Source organism: Barbus barbus, assembly GCF_936440315.1.
Source record: "Barbus barbus genome assembly, chromosome: 18".
NCBI classification, from domain to species: domain Eukaryota; kingdom Metazoa; phylum Chordata; class Actinopteri; order Cypriniformes; family Cyprinidae; genus Barbus; species Barbus barbus.
Window position 1 is genome coordinate 20,438,781 of NC_136746.1, and position 22,077 is coordinate 20,460,857.

The 22,077-nt window shown below is 35.4% G+C and overlaps 3 protein-coding genes across 4 annotated transcripts; all 3 read left to right on the plus strand.

The window, feature by feature from the left end:
• Positions 1–2,628: 2,628 nt before the first annotated feature.
• On the plus strand, positions 2,629–6,727 carry LOC306884078 (cytosolic 5'-nucleotidase 1A-like). 2 transcript variants are annotated; one of them, XM_079439733.1, is made up of 7 exons: positions 2,629–2,675; positions 2,925–2,976; positions 3,120–3,214; positions 3,494–3,620; positions 5,462–5,575; positions 5,677–5,858; positions 6,236–6,727. In XM_079439733.1, exons 1-7 carry the CDS (start codon positions 2,661–2,663, stop codon positions 6,548–6,550), a joined length of 900 nt encoding a protein of 299 aa, XP_079295859.1. In that variant the 5' UTR covers positions 2,629–2,660; the 3' UTR covers positions 6,551–6,727. The 2 variants fall into 2 exon arrangements, with proteins under 2 accessions (XP_079295859.1, XP_079295858.1); XM_079439732.1 differs by having other exon boundaries at positions 2,634–2,675; positions 2,925–2,988.
• A 903-nt stretch (positions 6,728–7,630) lies between these two features.
• LOC306884526 (cytosolic 5'-nucleotidase 1A-like) lies at positions 7,631–13,685 on the plus strand (the record flags this gene model as incomplete). The annotated part of the gene is made up of 6 exons (XM_079440458.1): positions 7,631–7,753; positions 7,967–8,134; positions 9,223–9,352; positions 10,485–10,607; positions 10,737–10,921; positions 12,155–13,685. The coding sequence occupies 6 exons, from the start codon at positions 7,631–7,633 to the stop codon at positions 12,521–12,523; spliced, it is 1,098 nt and encodes a 365-aa protein (XP_079296584.1). The 3' UTR covers positions 12,524–13,685.
• Positions 13,686–15,030: 1,345 nt separating this feature from the next.
• LOC306884195 (retinol dehydrogenase 14-like) lies at positions 15,031–20,988 on the plus strand (the record flags this gene model as incomplete). The annotated part of the gene is made up of 3 exons (XM_079439916.1): positions 15,031–15,332; positions 16,827–16,848; positions 20,605–20,988. The coding sequence occupies 3 exons, from the start codon at positions 15,031–15,033 to the stop codon at positions 20,986–20,988; spliced, it is 708 nt and encodes a 235-aa protein (XP_079296042.1).
• Positions 20,989–22,077: the final 1,089 nt, after the last annotated feature.

Sequence of the window (22,077 nt, forward strand, 5' to 3'; positions counted from 1 at the left end):
AAAAGCCGCCGCCACTCGCGCCCCGGTTCCGAGAGGGGAGCGCGTGCCGCCACCGGACTCCGCCCCTTCCCTGGACCCTTCCCTTCCGAACACCGCCTCCCTTCACGAACCCCACAGCACGACGAGGACACCAGATCCCCTGTTTATTTTGAACACTTTTACCCCCCTTTTGGACACTTTCTTTGATTATTTTGTTTAATAAAAATCTCTCAGAGGCTTGACGCCACACCCACTGTGTCTGTCGTTTGCTCCTCCCGCCACAGTACTTTTCTATCAAAGTTGTCTGACATTATCAAGCTGGATTTGTTCAGACACAGTTTTACTCTGAGTTCTTGTCATATTTTATTACCATTTTCTAAACTATAGCGAATAAACCGTGATAATGTGAGAAATTTTAAATTTGTTTGAATAAATTTTGGTTTGACTATTTATTTGATAAATGAAGTTAACCAATTAACATTATACATACTCTTTTGGTTTCTGTACCCAATATTTTAAAAATGTATAAATGCAATGAAAATATCAGTATCTGTACTCTGTATCGGCAAGTACCAAAAATAAAAGTATCATATCGGGCGAGTACTGGAAAAAGTGGTATTGGTGCATCCCTAATTAAAACTATTCTCATTATCAGCTGTCAGCTGATCTAACAAAGTTCTCACCTAAATATGCAGCCTGTGCATTTCTAGTACCTTCATACACACCCAGAGATATCTTTTAAACAATAAGAAGCCACGTCTACTAATGACACACCTTGGTATGTGGTTTTCAGCAAACCCATACAGCTGTCAAGCACAGGTGTGAATTCAAAGCATCAAATGATGTTGTGGCAAAACAATTATCACCAAATTATTATTAAAATGAATAGAGCAGAGCTAGGACATGCAAAGCATGCTCAGATAACTTTTTTCTTTATTGCATAAGAGAGTCATTTTTAGAAATATAATTGGTAGATGAAGTAACCTGTGGTCGCTGTATGAATAAAACATAATCCCATGCTCTATGGGCACTTCCATTAATAGAGGCTAAAGTGAAAGTTGTTTTACACCATGATAGACGCCTATTACAGACCTAATTTAAATACTAATTTTACATTTATGTATTTCATATGGCCAAAATCAAGGTATAACTTTAACATTATTTAATGATGTTACAAAGCACAAATCTACAATGATCAGATTGTTGTGATGAGGCCTGTGAAGTTAAGATCTGGGCCCATATTTATCAAGCTTATCAAAGTGCCATTTTAGTCTTAAGTGCTGAGAATTCATGAAACTTACTCCTACTTTCAAACATATGTATAAAAGCAAGTTATCAAATTTCTTAAAGCTAAGAATCACTCTTACTCTCCCAGTTATTTAAGACAGCTCGAGAGGTCTCTGAAGTGGTTAGGAGTTGCCAGCAGGGGCCTGTGATGAGGAGACAGAGACGTGCGCGAATCTTTCAGGAGAAGAAGAATGTTCTTGAAATGTTTGGCGACGAGCACTTAATCAAATGGTTACATTTCCTCAGTTATTCAAAACGATCAAAGAACATTTACATTACCAAAGAACATCATAACTGACTTCAGTCTAGCGCGAGTATTATATGCGATCTACACTCTGTGATGAATAAATCTCTTACCCTTTATTTACACTGCACGTGTCTGCGGCGCATTACAGCTCCACGGCCACCAGAGCTGATCAGCCGCGCCGTGGGAAGTTTCTGAAGCGGCTCTCTGCACTGTATCACTAAAGATAGGCACCTAGTCTATTTTTTGATGGATAATAATAATAATAATCGTCTCACTGTTGTCAAAGGCATCAGCAACAGGCGATATCCTTGACTATCGTCAATACACTATACTATCATCTATCAGCACCCTAAATTGAGTTATTGATGATGCTTCGCTTCCTTGCTGTAATGTACTCTTGAAAATTCTTTGTCAAATGTGTGTTGAATGTAAACTCCTATTAGGAATTTAACCATTCAATGTGAATTTATCTGAGAATATTCTTAATTAAGGAAATTTATTCAGTGATTGGGCCATGCTTATGTCATCATCCAAAATCCTGTTTGTGGCACAGAAAAGTGTTGTGAATCATCTCTAAGACTGACACTTAAGATTTAGTCCAAAACTTTGCTTAAATTACAACTGAGATGATTGATAACTAACTTTTAAGCGCAGCTTTGAGCCAAGAATGTTTTTTTCACTTAAGTCAATTCTTAGCAGTGTTCTTGATAGTAATTCTTAGAGGCTTGATAAATACAAGCCCTGGTCACCGAACACTACACCCAGGATCTTGACTGACCTAGATGACGTGTTTGTCATCAATCCTAGCTGAATACTGTGATGATGTGTTGAAGTGCTGGGCTAGATGGCTTGATTTAAACGTGAATTAAAGATGTTAATTCACGATCAAAACCTGTTTTTAGTAAAATATGTTTTACTAAAAGTGTAAAAGGCAAAATAAATAATGGGTTAATAAAACTATCCCCAGTAAGAATAATTATTATAGCACAAAGGACAATGCAAGTAATGCAATCCTGAAAAACAGGATTTACTAGACCAGTCAGAAGTTCATTTTTTAAATGAAACGCCTACTTATATAAATCACAAGCATTGTTCCACTGTCTATAAATATTGCAGAAGCATCAATTCTTCAGTATCAAACAAGACCATGAGCAATTCTAAGGCAAGTTTTTCTAATGTCACTCAATTGTCACATGCATTTGTGTCTTATTTAAACTACTTTTTTAAACCTTTTATTTGAATGCTGTCAGTTTTCATGTCTGTTTCTTGTATGAGATTAACGATTATCCAGATGTAAAAATCAGCAACCTATTCTTATATCAAGGCTTACATAAATAGTTCTGATAAAATTAAAACTTTACGAAATGCCTAATTTAAAGCATGAAATAAGTGTTTTGTTGTCCACAAACAGAGAAAACTTCAGTCAAGCAACGAAAGCAGGAAAGAGAAAAACAAGAAAACAAGTGAGCTCCCAAGTATGTTGTGTGTTCAAGTTTCCAATAACAACATCTAAGATAATACTGTTGTGTTCTAATATTTAAGAAACCTTAAGCATGACTTAAATATTTTGGCCCTTCTTAAACCACTCTGAATTTTTATTTTTCAGTGACACAACTGACCATTGTAGTCTCATCATGCGCGTTATTCAGACAAGAGACAGGGGAGACCTACCCTACAGGAGTTGCTTTTCCATTGGTCAAGGTAGCAGCAAATCATCTGTATCAATAATGCACTTTTACCTTGTAGATCCAGTTTGGAAATGAAAAGGTCTTTGGAATTAATTTCTATTATTATTAAACATTTGCAGATTTTTTTCTTCATATGCATCCATTTTCACTGAGACTGCTTTTCTCTATCTGACACAAATGAGTACTGTAACTTAGTTAAATCTAGCAAGAATATTAAGTCACCTATTTTTTTATCTGATATAACTATTTATTGTGTTTGGTGTATTTAATGTTTTTCACCACCCTGCTCTAGGCTCTTAAAATGGTGAATCAACGTTTGAGTGAGCTGGAACCACCCATTGAAGAGAGGTTCAAAATTGTGTTGATACCTAGCAGCAGTCAGGACACGGATCATCTAAAAAGAAGCATCGTAAACTACAGTAAGAGTAGAGGAGCGCTTTATACAGTAACTAGAAAGAAGTTCACCAAAACTTTCTTTTCTTGCATGGAACACAATGAATAATTGTGAATAATGAAGAATGTTTAAAGTGCTTTTTCTCATACAATAAATGCATGCAGTGACCATGGGATGTCAAACTAGACATTACGTTTCAGGTTGTTATTCACATTAAGATATGTGATCGTGGACCACAAAACCAGTCATAAGGGACAATTTTTCGAAATTGAGATTTATACATCATCTGAAAGCTGAATAAATAAGTTCTCCATTTATGTATGGTTTGTCCATTGATGTAAGGACATTATTTGGCCCAGATACAGCTATTTGAAAATCTGGAATCTGAGAGTGCAAAAAAATCTAAGCATTGAGGAAATCGCCTTTAAAGTTGTCCAAATGAAGTTCTTAGCAATGCATATTACTGATCAAAAATTAAGTTTTGATATATTTACAGTATGAAATTTACAAAATATCTTCATGGAACACGATCTTTACTTAATGTCCTAATGATTTTTGGCATAAAATAAAAATCAATAATTTTGAGCCATACAATGTATTTTTGGCTATTGCTACAAATATACCACAGTGACTTAAAACTGGTTTTGAGGTCCAGGGTCACATATCTCATGGGTCTGCAAAATGCTCAAAATATTTAATTTGTTTGAGAAGCGCAAACTTAAATTTAACAAAAGGCAGCGGCTATTTGCGATAGATGCTATTTACACTAAGTGCAAATAGCATATTTTCTTAGCGAGAGATGCTATTTGCACTAAATGTATATAGCAATGGATTCTATTTACACTGTTATAATAGCATGAGTTTCTGCTATTTATATACTACTTATTGCAAATAGTGGCAATTATCTGCACCTCAGTATTGCAGTACATTATAAAACAGTACGCAATAATAACGTATTGTGTGTAAATTAAATTAGTTCAGTCAAATTAACTTTTTTACGCATTTAGAACTTCCTTTTTCTTTTGAGTTGACAAAACTGACACATTTGAAGTAATTTGAACTGTTTCATTGTTTTGAGTTTTATTAACTAACTTCTTTAGACTTCGACTTAAACTCAAATTTAACAGAAACTGGGCTGGGATTATACGTCCCGGCATGCTTTGCCATGACACTCCAAAGGGAGAGTAAATGCTAAAATTAAGTGTTATAAAGTTTTTTTTTTGTGCAAGATTAATATTAATTGCGATATTTAGTGGTGTTTAATATTTTGCTATGATAATAAGAATAGTTTCTGTTATGTGTGTGTGGGGGGGGGGGGGGGGGTTACCATGGTGACAAGTGGAGAATGTGGCTTGGTTTGAGAACAGATATGTTAAATGTTCTATATTGCCATGCTCATTTAACAGTTGCATTGCTATGTAGCATGTGCACAAATTAGTAAGTTTGCTTCTATTGTATTAGCTTGTTAGGGTTCTACTAATAAAAGTTGATATTACATGGCAATTTTAAGTTAAATGTATGAATCAGCTTACTTACACATTTGTTAACTTGAAATATTTGAGTACAAAATAAAAGTTCTGCTTGCTTCAACTTTGAATTTCTTAATTTTGATGTAAATGATCACCTCAAATGTTTTGAGTTTTGCCAAATTATTCAGGTTTACAGTGTCTATTCAAATAAAGAAAGTTGTATGGGTTTGGAATGACATGAATGTGTAAGTATAATGATGACAAATAATGACAATGTTCTTTTTTTCTGAACCATCTCTTCAAGCTGTAGACCCTAAAGAAACTAATTTTAGTATAAATATGAATAAAATAAGATGTCATTTTATTCTACTACAATGTTGTGATGTTGTCTGTGCAGATCTGAAGGTTGAGATTGCTCATGAAAAACCCCTCCTTGATCACCTTAATGAGATCAAGCCTATTCTCTACCTTTCCACAAACGCACAGAATGTGAGAGAGGCCATCAGAGAAGGTGATGCTTCAAGTTTTTTCATTGGGTGCATGAAGTTATTTACAGTATAAAATACAACAAAAGTTACTTCTATAACTTTTAAATGAGCCATTCTTGTTCAGGATTCGGAGCAGCCACTATGTTCCAGAGTGATCACCATGAACACAGTGATGAAGTGTTACGCGTGGCCTTTGATGGTGATGGAGTCCTGTTTTCAGATGAGTCTGAGAGAGTCTTCAAAGAGAAAGGTCTAGAGGATTTCTTTAAAAATGAGCGTGACAAAGAGGGCACATCTTTGGCACTGGTAAGGCTATTGGTCTGAAACCACTTGTTAGTACAGCTAAATCTCAGATGGGTTGGCCCTTGTTATATTTCACATTCACAAGGCACACATCCCACATTCAAAGGAAGCTTCTACTGAAAGTTTAACTGTAAAAGTGGGTCTACTCTACACACATTGAGAGTTTAAAGTTGAAACTGTCGGTGATAAACGCATACCACATATGCTATAGATAATCGGTCAAATAAACTGTTATAGGCCTATGCCTTAAAATAATCGTTTTGACCAAACATTTAGTTATTTCATTTAACACACTGCAAAATAATGAAATAATTGTCTCGCTCTCTCTTTCTAAAAAAATTAAATAAAAAATAAAAAATGTGTGTTAATTTATTTTGCAGGGTCCTCTAAGAGAGTTTTTTGAAGCATTGGTAAATCTCCAGAAGAAGTTCAGTAACACAAAACAAAATCCAATTCGTACCTACTTGGTAACATCACGCGGCACAACAAGTCCTGGATTAAGAGCCCTACGGACGCTTCGGGAGAACAATCTGGAGATAAATGAGGCATGCTTTCTGAGTGGTGCCCATAAATGGCCTGTGCTGAAAGCAATCAAGCCTCACATATTCTTTGATGACCAGATGCCACATGTTGATGGAGCCCTTAAAAATGGGGTTATTGGTGCTCATGTACCCTATGGTGTGAGGAATGAGTGAGAATAAAGTCTTATTTGTAAATGAGCAACATGATTTATAATTGGCAATTGTTTCCACTAGTGTTTCTTAAGGCTTAAATTGTAAATGAAATTAAGACAAATGCTGATTTTAAGGAATTGTTGAGCTGGTGATTATATTTGAATGGTAAAATAATCAATAAATCATTACCTAAATGTCATTTTTTTCTTAATCCCTTTTGATCACCCATCAAGAGGGTAAATTAGATGTGGGCTGTAGATGCCCTCAAGGACAATGATGTGGAATTTGAATAAATAAATAAATGACTACAAATACTTTCAAACTTTCACAAAAACCAATGGTTCCTTAATTACAAAAATTCCCTTCAATAATAACAACAACAACAACATCTATTTGGGGAGACAGGCGCTAGTTAATAAGTCAAAAATACAATGAAATATAAATGCTTTTTTTATAGTGGCTTTAACATCTAGTTCAAAACCATGCAGATCTTGAAACTAAAACAAAACATATCATATTTTGTAAAAGCTGTTCAGTAAACAAGCAAACAATCGAATGTATTCAGATAAGAGTCAACTATATAAAGAATGAACATGAACATATTAACCTGAACCCTACTCTCAGAACAACGGTATTTATTAAGATGAGGTATGGGGCACATAGTAGTAGGCTATTTGTTCACTATAATTATAGCCTTCACATTATTTCTACACAACTATAGCTCCAGATTAATGAGCATCTAATCTTTAGCTTATTTTATATTTAGGCTGTCTGTGATATGTAAACACCTGATAAGTAAAAATACATCCGTCTCCAGACTAAATGAGTGTTAAATTGAAATGCTCTACTCTATGGTGTGCATTTACAACGACACTTTTAGAGCACTTTAAAATGAGAAACGGGAGCGCTGTAAATAGTTTTTTTATTATTATTATTAATTTTGCTTTTTTATATTATTTAAATTTACTGGTGGAAAAAATAAAATCTACAAAGTCTGACACTTGCCCGGGGAAGGTGACGTCACGTGGTCGCGTTGATTCTGATAGAAATTCAACTAACTTACCGCAGAACAACAATTCAGTCTCCTGCCACCATAACAATATGAGCAAACCTGAAGGGACTGAGAGAGGAGGACAGTCCAACTCCGACAACAGCGAAGAAAAAGACTGGGCAGCTGTCAAAGCATTATTTGACAACGCGAAAACAACGAAGAAGCCCCGTCCGGTAAGAGATTGTTTGTGTAAGTTACATGTGAATGACAGCAGCGTCTCCCGCATCCGATACCCAATCTACAATGCTAGCGACAATGCTAGAGAAAAAGCTTATATTGTACCAAAGATATATGCAGCTGCACATACATACAGGTAACTGACCACATAGAGCAGCTTGGCTGTCGTCTACTGCTGTTGTAAACATTTGCTTGCTTTTAACTTGCAGCCCAAACCCAGCAACGCTGTAACCATTGCGGTGTCCTCGCGAACGCTGTTTAAGATGGTGAAGGAGAGGCAGGTGTTTGAAGAGGAGGGGCTGGAGAGGTACGTCGTGCACCAGCTGGAGCTCGAGGACCAGCCTTTTACCCCAGGGGTCTCGTTTCCTTTCGTTAAGGTAACAACAGGTTTAAGTACTACAAAATGTTTTTTTAAACAATATGCATAATAGTGATACTACTATATTTTAAAACTGTCTGATCCTAACACTCACCCTGCCTCCAGCACCTGTCAGAAACCGGATGCCACAGGTAATGCAGCCGGACCTGTATATAGAGTGCAATGGTGGCCACCCTGCCTTTTCAGGATTTTTCCCATTAAGTTTTTATTTGAAGACTTTGGTTTTAGGTAAAATGTGTACAGCTTTATTGCTTCGATCTCATGAAGCATTGTGAATGACAATCAAATGAAAAATGATGGAGGAATATAAAAACTGTATTATCTTTTGGCATGATTTGTTTGTTTCAATGCTCTGAATTGGGTAGATTTTTTTGCAGAATCATGAGTAATGTAGTACTACTGTTATTTTTAATAATATTGATTTAATATATGAATATTTAAAAGTTAATACATGCATATACCATCAATTTACAATCTCATAGCTCTCAGTTGGTCTGCATGTCTTTTTAGATTATCATTCAAAATCAATTACTCGATGGAAAAAATGTGTAGTATTTTTTTATGTTCAGAACCCTACTGACTGATGCACTCTATAGTAGCACCTCACAACACACTTCAGTTCACATCACATAGGTATATTACTCCTGAAATCTCCTTTGGTTTTGATTACAAATGACACCACTAAAAACTCCACAAAAAGAAAGAAAGAAAGAACAAACCAACCTACACTGACAACACCTAGCACAGGTATGAACCATCAGATAAGCTGGTTATGCCAGTTAGGGCCAATTAAATGTTCACTGATGCAGATCTCGGGGAAAATATGTAGAGCAACATGGAAAACAAATGTGTGCTTTCACTTTTGTTCATGAATGGACTTAAGTCCTTTTTATTGCAGGGCAGGACTCACACACTAACAAACAAGACTCAAACATAAAATGATTGTGTCCTGTCCACTCTTTATGGTTAAATAGCATATATTGATACACTAATCTACCATTAATCAAAGCAGTATTGCCTAACGTGGATATCTTCAGATATCCAGGGCCATGCCTTTAGTATTTACTGTGTTACTCTAATCGACAGGCCCTGATGAATGTAAATGCTCGTTTGAGAGAACTATACCCAGACAGCGAGGAGCTGTTTGATATTGTGCTAATGACTAATAATCATGCCCAGGTCGGAGTTCGCCTCATCAACAGCATCAATTACTATGGTATGGAAATTAACTTCAGTAATTATGACTGTCGGCTCTCTGACTTGACTCTTGGTAATGTATTTTGCCCCGCCCCCAAACATATGATTCGACTATCGGCAAGATTCGAAAATTCAGATTCGAATATGAAAATCCTTAGTCGGGGACACCCCTAATGATCGATATCAAAGGCTAAATTGTAGGCTAGTGAATGTTCTCTAGTTGAATAGTAGCTTAACACACAGTAACTGATGCCTCGCAAATAAATAATGACATTAAATGTCAGCGAAACACTAAGAATTCACAACATTGTTTACAATAGTGCTCTCATTATAACGTTATGTAGGCTATATGACAGTAGTTATCAATAAAGTTCTGCATTTCTGTTTTGAGCTGCACGTGCTGAAGATGACCAGAAGAATGAAGCATTTAGCAGGTTTTGAATCAATGGGATTTAATTATTTATCTCATATAGAATACACTTCGTTATTTATACAACATACCGTTAATATTACAACTTACAGGCTATTTGCACAAAATGCCCCAAATGCACATTTCACGTAACAATGTGCAGAAACACGGCAACTAAACTCTAAAAATTCACAGCGTTTTATTATAATAGTATTCTCATCATAATGTTGTGCAGTCCCAGTCATAGTTATTAATATTCTGCATTGCTGTTTGTCTTGCTTGCGCTGCACGCTGAAAAGATAAGCACAGTAGTAGCCTACTACAATGAAGTGCTTCACTGCAGCGTAACTCAACCGAATACATCTTATAGGCTACGAAATAAATAATATACACATACATACATATACATATATATATATATATATATATATATATATATATATATATATATATATATATATATATATATATATATATATATATATATAACCTGCTGAAATGTTTTGAAATCACTTGTACCCTACCAGTTTTTCACTCTGCCTGTGTCGGTTTGAGTCTTGTTAAAGTTTTAAATCCATGCCGCCAAGATGCACCTCTGTCGGTCACGGATCATGCAAAGTGAAACTTAAATCTATTGAGGTGGTTAGATTTATTCACGCACGTTAAAATATTTAGATTATCATAATAGGCTGAATTTATGCTACAGTTACATGTTAGAGTTACATGAATTCTCTCTCTGCAGATCTAACTATAGAGAGGTTTTGCATGACGGGTGGAGAGAGTCCAATTGATTACCTAAAGGCCTACATGACCAACCTCTACCTGTCCAAAGATTCAAAGAAGGTACACGTAGCTATTGAAGAAGGTATTTTAAAAAATGTATGCATTGTGATCCAACTAGGATTTTCTTTTCACTGCAGAAGTAAAATTCTAATAAAAAAAGTCTAATTAGTCTAATAAAGTCTAAACTTGCTTTAAATGGCCATTTTCACAGGAATAGCAGCTGCCACGATGTTCGCCTGCAACAGTGAGAATGAGCTCAGTGACACCCAATTGCGTGTAGCCTTTGATGGAGATGCAGTTTTGTTTTCTGACGAGTCTGAGATTATTGTAAAGGAACATGGATTGGACACTTTCTTTAGGCATGAGAAAGAGTTTGAGAACAAGCCTCTTGCTCAGGTAAACTAAAACTGGGTAACAATTACAACTACTAGGGATGTAACGATATCAAAATCTCACGATACAATAATATTGTGATATTAAGTCTTATATATTATACGATATGCGATATTAAAAATAAAATAAAAAAGAATTGGAAAAAAAAACTAAATTTGTACATTTTAAAGTTAAATTATTCTATCTAATGCACTTTGAGAGTTCAAAATTAAGAGCTGCAACCCATGTTCTTAACTAAGAAAACTTAAGTCAGAAAAAAGACAGTGAATTGACTTGTACCTGAACTTTAAAGGGGACTCAAACCCCTTTTTATTTGTGATATACTGTCTCAGTCTAAATTACATTCACACTGGTGTTTTACGAAGCCAAGAATATTAGAATATACAGCAATAATAATAACAACAACAACAGTAATAGCCATATAATGTGAAACAACTGCACTGTAAAATAAATGAAAATGAATATTTCATAGGTATATTATTTTTTGCTTTACACTACAATTACAATACTTTCCTAATTTCTACACTTGAAAGAGATATTTTGAATTTGGACTGCTGTCAGCAATTCATACTGCACTTTTAAGCTTTTATGTTGATGAACAATGCAGTAGAGCTTTTATTTTGAAGGAAAACTTCAGCTTCAGTTAAAACAGGCTTACAAAAAAGCGTCAAATCTAGTGAAATGCTGTAATCATCTGCCACGAAAATAAAGCTGGTGGCTTTCACGTTTCCAAACACATGCTAGACTCACAGCACGTGCAATAAAGGAGTTCACTGCATTCGTTCACTTTGAACGGAGCTTCTGAGGCACAGAAAACACCAGATCACGAACTGATCGCCTGACTGAAGTGCGCGCTTCACTTTGAAATGCGCAGTGAAAACACACTTGATGAAGGGATTAAACCATATTGGGCTTTCGGTTTTAGTTCGTTTGACAGATACTGGCCAAAGCATAACGGCCCAAAACACAACTTTAAAGACCTTGTATGTTAGAATAAGAAGTTTAAATATTTTAAAAACTACACATTTTGCCCGGAAGACCTATCATTTCATATCGTCATGTGACCATAATAATATAGAGACAGTTTTGCTATTACGATATCACGATATTGATAATATCGTTACATCCCTAATGTTCAGTATTAATGCTGTTACTAATATTTTCTCCATCATGTCATGTTTGGAGCATGCAATGTCCTTTTTATCCTTGACTTGGCAATGCATCATCCTCTCTTAGGGCCCCCTGAAATGTTTCCTGGAAGCACTGGGTAAACTCCAGCGCAAGTTCTATGCAAAAAAACAACGAATCAGCTGCCCTATTCGCACTTACCTCGTCACAGCTCGCAGTGCAGCCAGCGCTGGGGCACGTGTTCTGAAGACCCTACGGAGCTGGGGCTTGGAGGTAGACGAGGCCCTCTTTTTGGCTGGGGCTCCTAAGGGGCCTCTCCTAGAGAAGATTAGGCCTCACATTTTCTTTGATGATCAGATGTTCCACATTGAAGGTGCCCAGGAGCTCGGTACAATCGCCGCTCATGTGCCCTATGGGATTGGACAGAAGTATCATAAAGGGAAACGCATAGATACAAGTGATGCAGAAAAAAAATGAAAAGATTTTATGATTATCAAATGCAAACATCAGAGTCCCAATTATTTAGGTACCTCATCACCTATCCAGTGTCTTACATTTAATCTATACAATAGCTGAAATATAAATGTTTACTTGTATTAATAATGAGCAGGGAAGTGAAGCACATGCATGAAAGTCTCTGCAAGCTATAGGTAATTGTATCTATTTATTTGGTTGCATCAGAGAGTTTTGAACCTTGATCTATACAGATAGTTTAAGTTAAATTGATTGCTGGAAATATAAATACAAAGAAGCTATGGTGATCAAAATGATCTAGTATATTATGTACTGTACAAATGTGTCAGCACTGTGAGGTTAAACTACATGCTGCAGCCCTTTCTTTTTCTTTTTTTAAAGAGAATAATGTGCAATTAGATGCATTTACCCATCTTTATGGCTTGATCTCTATGATTTTTTTTAAGATGTGTAATCAAGAATTTGATTAAGAATATTTAATTCTATCTCAGGAAACATACATTGCAACTATCTGTATTTTATTTATAGTGCAATATGCTATTCCTCAAGGTAAATTGAGCTATTTGTATCTACATTTAGATGTTTTGATGTAACTTCTTCTCTGCTGTACTTAGATATTCAGACTCAATTCTCAGGCAGTTTCCTTCACTGATATGTGTGTGTGTGTGTGTGTTGTCCACTACCAGTGTTCCTGACAGACCTTACCACAATAATAAATGAACTAAACCACTGAAATAAGGGTAAGAGTGTGAAGAAACTGATTGTATTTACAATGTATTACCCCTGAATGTTTATCATACGGTGTATGTATGTTTAATTTTGTTTTGTCCACAAAATGTAAAGATGTAAATGTATTGTTAAACACTGTGGATTTATTTTTTATGATAAATTAAATGTATGATCTTATTTGGTTTGTGGTTTACGTTTTGCACCTTAATAGAGCTATTTAGTTTGTAGTCCTAAAACACAGATTTGACTACAAACAGGTTTAGGAAAAGAGGTTTAGGAGTTTATGTGCTTGCCAAATTACACAAACGTTGTAGTCTTTATGTGGCAACTTTTTAGCACTTTTTATACATGTACGTGTGGTTATTCTCTCTTTTAACATTACTCTGTACTAAAGACTGTATTTTAACGTTAATAAAAAGATCATTTCAAAGCTTTCTATATGTTTCAAGTTATTCATTTATCTCAAATTGTAATCCCTGTTCTTCTATTACTTCGGATAAGTTACATGTGATTTTGTGATTTCATTGCTTGTAAATAACTAGAGTTGAGCCGGATACTCGGCTGAAACGAGTATCCGGTACGGATAAAGCACTTTTGCCGAGTACAAGTATCATACGAGTAATACGAGTCAATATCTGTGCTCGGATTGAATAAAAATTATCATTGGGTAGCTGACTGTGTCTGCGTTCTGTGATAGGCTAGTCACAGCGCCCCTGACACTGAGAAGAGAACAGCGCGCTCTCTCTCTCTGTCTCTCCCTCAGTCACTCAGGTTCGCGGGTTTTTTCCGTTAACGTTTAGGGTTTCTTCAGGTTTGTTTTTTACTTTGGTTTGTAGTACTTACTTATTAACCAGTAGAGTTTTGGTAAACGTGGGGTTTGTTCAGACGTGGTGCTTGGTAGAATGCGACTCGCGTCTCTGCCTGTCGGAGATTTTTTTTTTCTTTTTTAAACCGTCAGCTGGCTCTAACCAGTTTTTTTTACTTCACGTTCTGAGTGTCTGACACTTTCTTGCTGCATTTCATAAAAAAAAAATAAAGGAAGTAGTGGTATAAAACTATATTACAAATTAATTAGCTACACACACACACACACACACGCACTCTCTCCCTCTCTCTGCCGGTCATCTGAGTTTTTTTTTTTTTTTTTAAACCGTCTGCTGGTTCGAAGTAGTGGTATAAAAAAAACTATATTACAAATTTATTAGCTACACACACACACACGCACTCTCTCTGCCGGTCATCAGTTTTTTTTTTTTTTTTTTAACTGTCTGCTGGCTCTAACCAGTTTTTTGACTTCACGCACTGAGTGACACTTTCTTGCTGTATTTTATAAAAAAAAAATAAAGGTAGTTGTGGTATAATATTACAAATTAAGCAACCCATATCAATTGCATGCTTAAAATAACATACCGGTTAAAGCCCCGCCTATTTCAAGACAACCCGACCCACTTCCAGGTTAAATCCCGCCCATTTCCGGGTTAGGCCCCGCCCAGTCCGAGTACAGATACAGATACAGATAATTCATATGGTTAACAGATACAGATACAGATAATGCTGTACTCGCTCATCCCTATAAATAACCAAAAAGCAGTACACACGCGTTGCGTTTTAACCCGCTATGACTTCTGGGCAATGTAGTTCAATATAATATCCAGTTACTTCCCACATGCGTGATTGTTTACGCCTACAAACCTGCTCATGAACTGGACGTTGTTGATGGCCCCAGAAGTATCAGCAGTCAAGCCATTGCCCATTCTAAACATTTGGATGAAGGCGTCGATATGCTGCTGGGCAAAACTATTATCGTGACCGGGGCAAACAGTGGCATTGGAAAAGCCACGGCCGCGGAGCTGCTGCGGCGTCGGGGCCGAGTGATCATGGCATGTAGGGACCGAGAACGGGCGGAGAAAGCAGCCCAGGAGATCCAGCAGGAGGCCGGACCAGAGCAAGGGGAACTAGTGATCAAACTCTTGGACCTGGCGTCGCTTAAATCTGTCCGTATTTTTTGCGAAGAGATAATGAAGGCACTGCATCAAACCAAGCACAAGAGCGTTTGCTTCTCTTTTCAGATATTTAGAACACTGTAGTAAATATAGGCCAAGCATAGCACGCTTTGGTGGAATTGTTTTCAACTAAGAAGAAGTGTACAATAACTAGCCAAACAATTGTGCGCGAACTTCACGCGCTTTTATGCGAATGACATCACGCTCGAGAGGTTTTGGAAGAGCACGTGGCTGCGCGCGCATGAAACCCTTTTCTATTGGAATTCATTGACAAAAAAAAATAATAATAATCCTTTTGCTAAATTGTGTATCTAAATAATACTATGGGGGAAACGGGGCATAGCTAATAATTTTTTGATGTAGATATATTTTATAATCAGAATATAAACATTGTACTATTGTGTATGTATTGTTTTTATTTTACATATCTAAAACTTAAAGGTTTTCACTATTGTTCAGGGGGAAAAGATACAGTTCACTGAACACAGTTTAACCTTTTGTGACAGCATGTCCCAGTAGAGTGTGAGAAGAGTAAAACAATTATAGAACAAAAATGAATAATAATAATAATAATGAAACACCAAATATATAAAAACGTTTTGTATAAAATTGCCACAGCATTGTGTTGGCCAACAGAAATTTTGATTAATATAATTATATTTTATAGTCTGAATTTATGTAAACTGGACCACTTTTTGCCAATGGGATGACTGGAAAAATGTCCCAATTATCTTGAATTAACTAATATAATATATACAGTGCCCTCCAAAAGTATTGGAACAGTAAAGACAAAATTGCTCTGTTGGCTGTGGAGTCAAGACATTTACAAATATGATTAAAAGATGAATATGAGACAAAACTACAGAATGTCACATTTTATTATTGGGTGATTCAACACATAGATGTTTTACCAGCTAAGAAGTTCAGCACTTTTAGAGTTTCATCTGATGTGAGCACAAGGGCGTAGTTTTGGTTCAAACATTGGGGGGGTTGAAGTGGACCCTGGGTCATGCTCCCTGTTAAGGTTTATTTATTTGTTTGTTTGTTTGTTTGCTTAAATGTTTATTTTTGTAAAATGGTATTTTGTGCTATCCACTATAACTTCAATAAAGTAATAGGCTAGTTAACAATTACTTGTTTACATGGGATATATAATGTATTTTATATTATTTAGACACGTAGGCTATAGTTTGACAGAATGTTCAAATTCTGCACGCCAATCTAACTTAACATTTTCTTTTATTGATATTGTTTATTTCTTACTCCTTAACAGTCCATCAGGCTCTTAATGATTTAATCTGTGCCATCATTGGAATATCTGAAGGCCACGTTTCTCCATCGCTCATCATTAGAACCCATTGGCTCTCGATTCTGACTTGCTCTTATGAAAAAGTACCATAGTTCTTAACTGTAGCATTTGTTATAATAAGACTAGCCTATTAATCATTACCAGGCCAATAATGACTTTTTTATTAATCTATATTACATTTGTTATGAGAAACAACAGCCTTTAGAAACAATACATGCCACAGTTGTAATATAAATCTTTAGGGAAAAATCTATTCCCTTAACAGATTATCTATTATAAATTTACAAGTTAGACTAAATTTACCACAATGAATAAGCTTACAGTAAAACATGATAAATTATTGTAAAGGTGGTCATGAGTAGTTTAAAATTATTTTAATATATTAGTGCTGGTTCAAGATTATGTTTTCTCCTCTTTTCATCAGCCTTTTTAGTTTGTGCCTTCTTTTTAGTTATTGCATTCGATGATGACACACACAAACCAGGATGAAGATGAGGGAGCTGACTTTGAGAGAAAAGCAAGCAATTTGGATGCTAAAAGAAAAGAGGAAGTCAATTACAGCTATAGCAAAAACAAAGGGCATGGAAAAATCAAGAGTTTGGAAACCACCAGCAACTAGGGCTGGGCGATATGAGCAAAAAATCATATCTCGGTATTTTTTGGTTGATTTGCGGTATACGGTATATATCTCGATATTTATACACGTTTGTATTTGGATTAAACAAATAAAGTGAATGTAACCATAGGCATATATTAGTGTTGTCACGATACTGGAATTTCTAACTTCGATACGATACCTTGAAAAATATCGATATTCGATACCATTTTCGATACCACGGAGAAAAAAACTGCCACAATATTAAGGGGGTAATTTTTTTAATTTAAAGATAAATGTAACAAGTCGAAAACATGCGGTATATTTTACATGAACAAAAAAATGTCTTGAGGTACTGCATTTGTTGATTTATTTATTAATCTTTTATTAATCTTAGTTAAATGTTAATTGAAACTAACGTTTACTAATACATGTACTAATTAAAATCCAAAGTTCTATTTGTTGATATTCTCATTTGCTGCATAACCAAAATATTTCCAGATATAGGGCCCTATGAAATCCGTTTTATTTTTCCCCAAATTCCGTTTAATTTTTTTCTACATTCAATTTTTTCCTTTTTAATTTTTCTGGATTCCATTTTTTTCCGTTTGAATTTTTCTGGACTCTTTTTTTTTTTTAATGGTCAAATTAAATGCTATTAATCTAAAAGCATGTCTAATTCATTAAAATCATGAAAATTATACAATTTAACATTTCATTTATTAAAAGTGTAACAAAAATTACACGTTTAGGGCCGTATGAAATGTTTTATTTTTTTCTCACCTTATGTTTTATTGTTACCAAATTCTGTGTTTTAGCATGTCTATTATTTGAATGCATACAAACAATTTTTATTTATTCTTACAGTAGCCTTATGAAATGTGTTTCCCCCCTCAAAAATTCTATGTTGTGTATTTAAATTTTACTGGATATCAGATGAAGGCATAAAACAATTTTAATTAATTTATATTTAAATTAATGAAAATGAAACATTTATATTTTTGGCAAATTAAGGGGATTTACTATTAAAATTAAAATATTTTGTGATTATTTCTTTTTAAAAAATTAACAGTAGTAGTAAGTAGTAGTATTATGTACATTCTACTAAATAATAGTAATATAGCCTATTTCTGGCACACGGTCTTTAATAGGCTAAGTTAAACCGAACTTTTATTTTGACGGGTTGCCGTGAATACTTTTAAAGTTCTGTGTGTGTATGATATGATGCTAGTTTTACTCAAATTAAATGGTAAAATGCTCGTAAAGTGCCTTTCAGGTCAGTTCTGGAGATATTGTTGATGTATTTATGTCCTCATTGAGACGGCAGACGCTGAAATCACCGCGAGCGCCACATTAGTAAACAAAACCGCACGTGCAGCACATTCACACAGAGACGCGCAGAACATGCAGGATTCATATTTAAATCGACTTTTGCAGCTTAATATTTACAGATACTAGTCCATATCGCGATTTGATTTAAGTGTATGACCTACTTTTGATTAATTCATCCAAACTTTGACAAATTCCGTGACATTCCGCGTTAAACTGTAAATTCCGTGTTTATGACTGGATTCCGTGGCGTTCTCTGCATCGCGGAGATCATAGATCCCTACAGATAGCGCTCCTGCTGTGTTCTTTAACAACCAGAGCAGTCATCTTTCTATTCACTTCACTTTTGCTATTTAACCAGAGCGAAGGAGACGAGTGCTGTCACATGTGGTGCTTGTCCACGCGCCTTTGGAGAGAAGTGAAAGTGACAGCTCGGCTAGTATCGGTGTATCGATACTTCGGGAAATTAATATTGGTACCGTTCAGATATTTCAGTATCGATATTTATCGAAATATCGATATTTTTGACAACACTAGCATATATTATGTTAAAAAGGGGTTAAAATCACATTACATTCTAGCATAACATTGCAATCTAAAAACAAAAATAATGTTTTTAAAGCAGAAGTTACATTTACTAAACTAAAACTGAAAATAATAAAAAAAAGCACAGACTAATTGAGTAAAAAGGCTGTTTTGATGACCCCATTTAAGTCACTTAACAGTTAGTATAGCTATCATACAAATACTTGTAGGTTTAAAATTCTACATGTGTCACATTTATTGTTTATTAACTACAAATATTTCAGCAAACTGTGTATTTAAATTTTAGTCAGAATTATTTCAATGAAGTCTGTGAAGTTTAGCGGAGAATCTCAAAGCAGAAGGCTCATGCACTTCTGACAGCAAAATGGAAATATTTCCATGGCTTTCTAACATTTACAGATGGAGAATATACCTGTGAAATGTAAGTTATGCATTTAGGAAAACGGCGCATCTCAAACACATTAAACAGAGCGTCTCTGTCAGCGGCACACGCAACCTTTCTGTCAGAGCCGTCTTAAACTGAAACTAAACTATAGGCTTCTATATCTAACAAGTTTTTTTTAAAAAGCCCTTCATATAAAGTTTGTCACATGTTTAGAACAAATTGTACTATGTATACTTTCTCCGCAGCAGCTCAGTCTGTGTCCTCCACTATATTTTCAGATGCGCTCGTTTCTACTGTATATCAATATAAACGGTATTGCCTTATATCGTATCGCTTATAAAGAATATATCGATATATCTTACAAACTCCATATACTGCCCAGCCCTACCAGCAACCAACAACTACCTGATTGGCTGAGAAAACAACAGTAGTTGATGACAGACAAATCAAAACAGCTAAGAAAATGAACCCTAAAAGACATATCTGTAAAATCAGTAACAACTTCCAGAAAAATTGGGGTGATGCTCTGACAATCTACTGTCCTCAGGAGACTTTGACACAGAATTACAGATGCTACACAGCAAGATGCAAACCTCTGACCAGCACCAAAAATAGAAAGGCAAGATTAGAGTTCTCAAAAAAGCACAAAGGTGAGCCAGAAGAGTTTTGGGACTGTGTTTATGGACCGATGAGACAAAGATGAACCTTTATCTAAGTGATGGGAAAGCAAAAATGTGGCGTGAAAAAAGGGAACTGCAAATGATCCCAAGTATACAACCTCATCTGTAAAGCATGGTGGAAGTGGTGTCATGGCATGGGCATGTACTGCTGCCTCTGGAAGAGGCCCTCTCAACTTTACTGATGACTTAATGTATGATGACAGTAGCAGAATGAATTTGGAAGGGTACAAAACCATCTTGCCTACCAATATTCAAGAAAATGCCACCAGATTCATTGGGAAGTGCTTCATATTGCATCAGGACAATGATCAAAAACACCCTGCCAATTCAGTCAAGGAATTTATAAGGGCAAAGAAATGGAAAGTCTTAGATTGCCCAAGTCAATCTCCATATTTAAATCCGATTGAACATGAATTTCACCAGCTGGAGAGGAGAGTAAAGGCAGAAAAGGCTGGGAAAATATTTCAAAGGATGAGACCAAGAGTCTGGTGATGTCTATGGGTCACAGATTCTTCTAAAAGCTTTTGCCTATGCACGGAGTAAACTACCCAATCTTCTATTCACTCTGGAGCTCTCGCACCGACTCGAGGAGACCGGAGTGACAGTAAATGCTCTCACCCCAGAGATTGTGCGGACTAACCTGGGCAGGCATGTCCACATCCCACTGCTGGTGAAGCCACTATTTAACCTGGCTTCACGGGCCTTCTTCAAGTCCCCTGAGGAAGGTGTGCAGACTTCTATCTATCTGGCCTGCTCTCCGGATGTGGAGGGTGTTCGGGGAAAGTACTTTGCTAACTGTCATGAAGAGCAGCTATTAGCTAAGGCAACAGATGAAGAAGTGGCCAAGAAACTGTGGGACATCAGTGATGTGATGGTGGGCATCATAACCTGAAATCTCAAAGATTTAAGAATTTAAGTCACCTGTCCTTTATTATTTCAAAATCGACAACTCTATAAGAAAATAAATTACCAGCAAGTATTTTCTCTTGGAAAGAAAACATGCTAAATGTATGCTTGCATCCACAGGAGGGAGCTGTTTTGGCCATTCTTGTTCACTTGTGCTTTGAAACGCTAACTGTAAAGTTGCAACTATGTGTGTGTGTTTATATATTTTAAATTAATCCAGAGTTATCCTGTTCCCATGCTCCAGTTCTCATGCTGGTCAGGTTCATAGATTTCATAACTATGTGTGTTCACATGTGTTGATTAAGACTAAATGAGTTATTAACTGGAGAATCACCACAAATAACATAGTTTACAAAGACTAAACCCTTTCATTGACTGAAAATGTGTGCAAATAGTACTAAGAATTTCTGATCGCAATATTGTGCCTAAATTCTGCTCTGTTGTTACACTTTTCTGCTGTTGGGAGTGAAACAGTTAACTCTGCATTTGATTTGCACTTCCCATACTGAAGATCAGTGGACATACATTCTCAGTCAGAGTACTTAATAAAGATGCATTAAACAGAAGTACAGTAGTATCTCTGTTCTGATTATACATTACATTGTATAGTATGCATTTGCAATGGCGAAATGCTGATCTGTGATATTGTGATTGTATACTATACACACATTTTAAGTGTAACTGCACAGAGAAAAATATTTTAAGCTCAGGCCTTTATTTAAAAATAAATAAATAAATAAATAAAGTTTAAGGAGTTGTGTGTTTTACTCACTGGAAATAAAGGAATGTAAATAATTTAAATATACAGTATATATATATTATATTGTATATATTATATTTTATTTTACACACACATATATATATATATATATATATATATATATTAGTGCTGTCAAACGATTAATCGCGATTAATCAAATCCAAAATAAAAGCTTTTGTTTACATAATGTGTGTACTGTGTATATTTATTATGTATATATAAAGACACACACATACAGCATATATTTTGAAAATATTTACATGTTTTTACGTGTATACATTTATATTCACAAATTATATCATATATAAATATATT

What these genes read in the sequence shown, in the direction of transcription:
- LOC306884078 (XM_079439732.1), top strand. An exon ending in GAAAACAAGTGAGCTCCCAA is followed by an intron (nt 2,989 to 3,119) that starts GTATGTTGTGTG and finishes TTTATTTTTCAG; the next exon opens with TGACACAACTGACCATTGTA. An exon ending in GAGAGAGGCCATCAGAGAAG is followed by an intron (nt 5,576 to 5,676) that starts GTGATGCTTCAA and finishes ATTCTTGTTCAG; the next exon opens with GATTCGGAGCAGCCACTATG.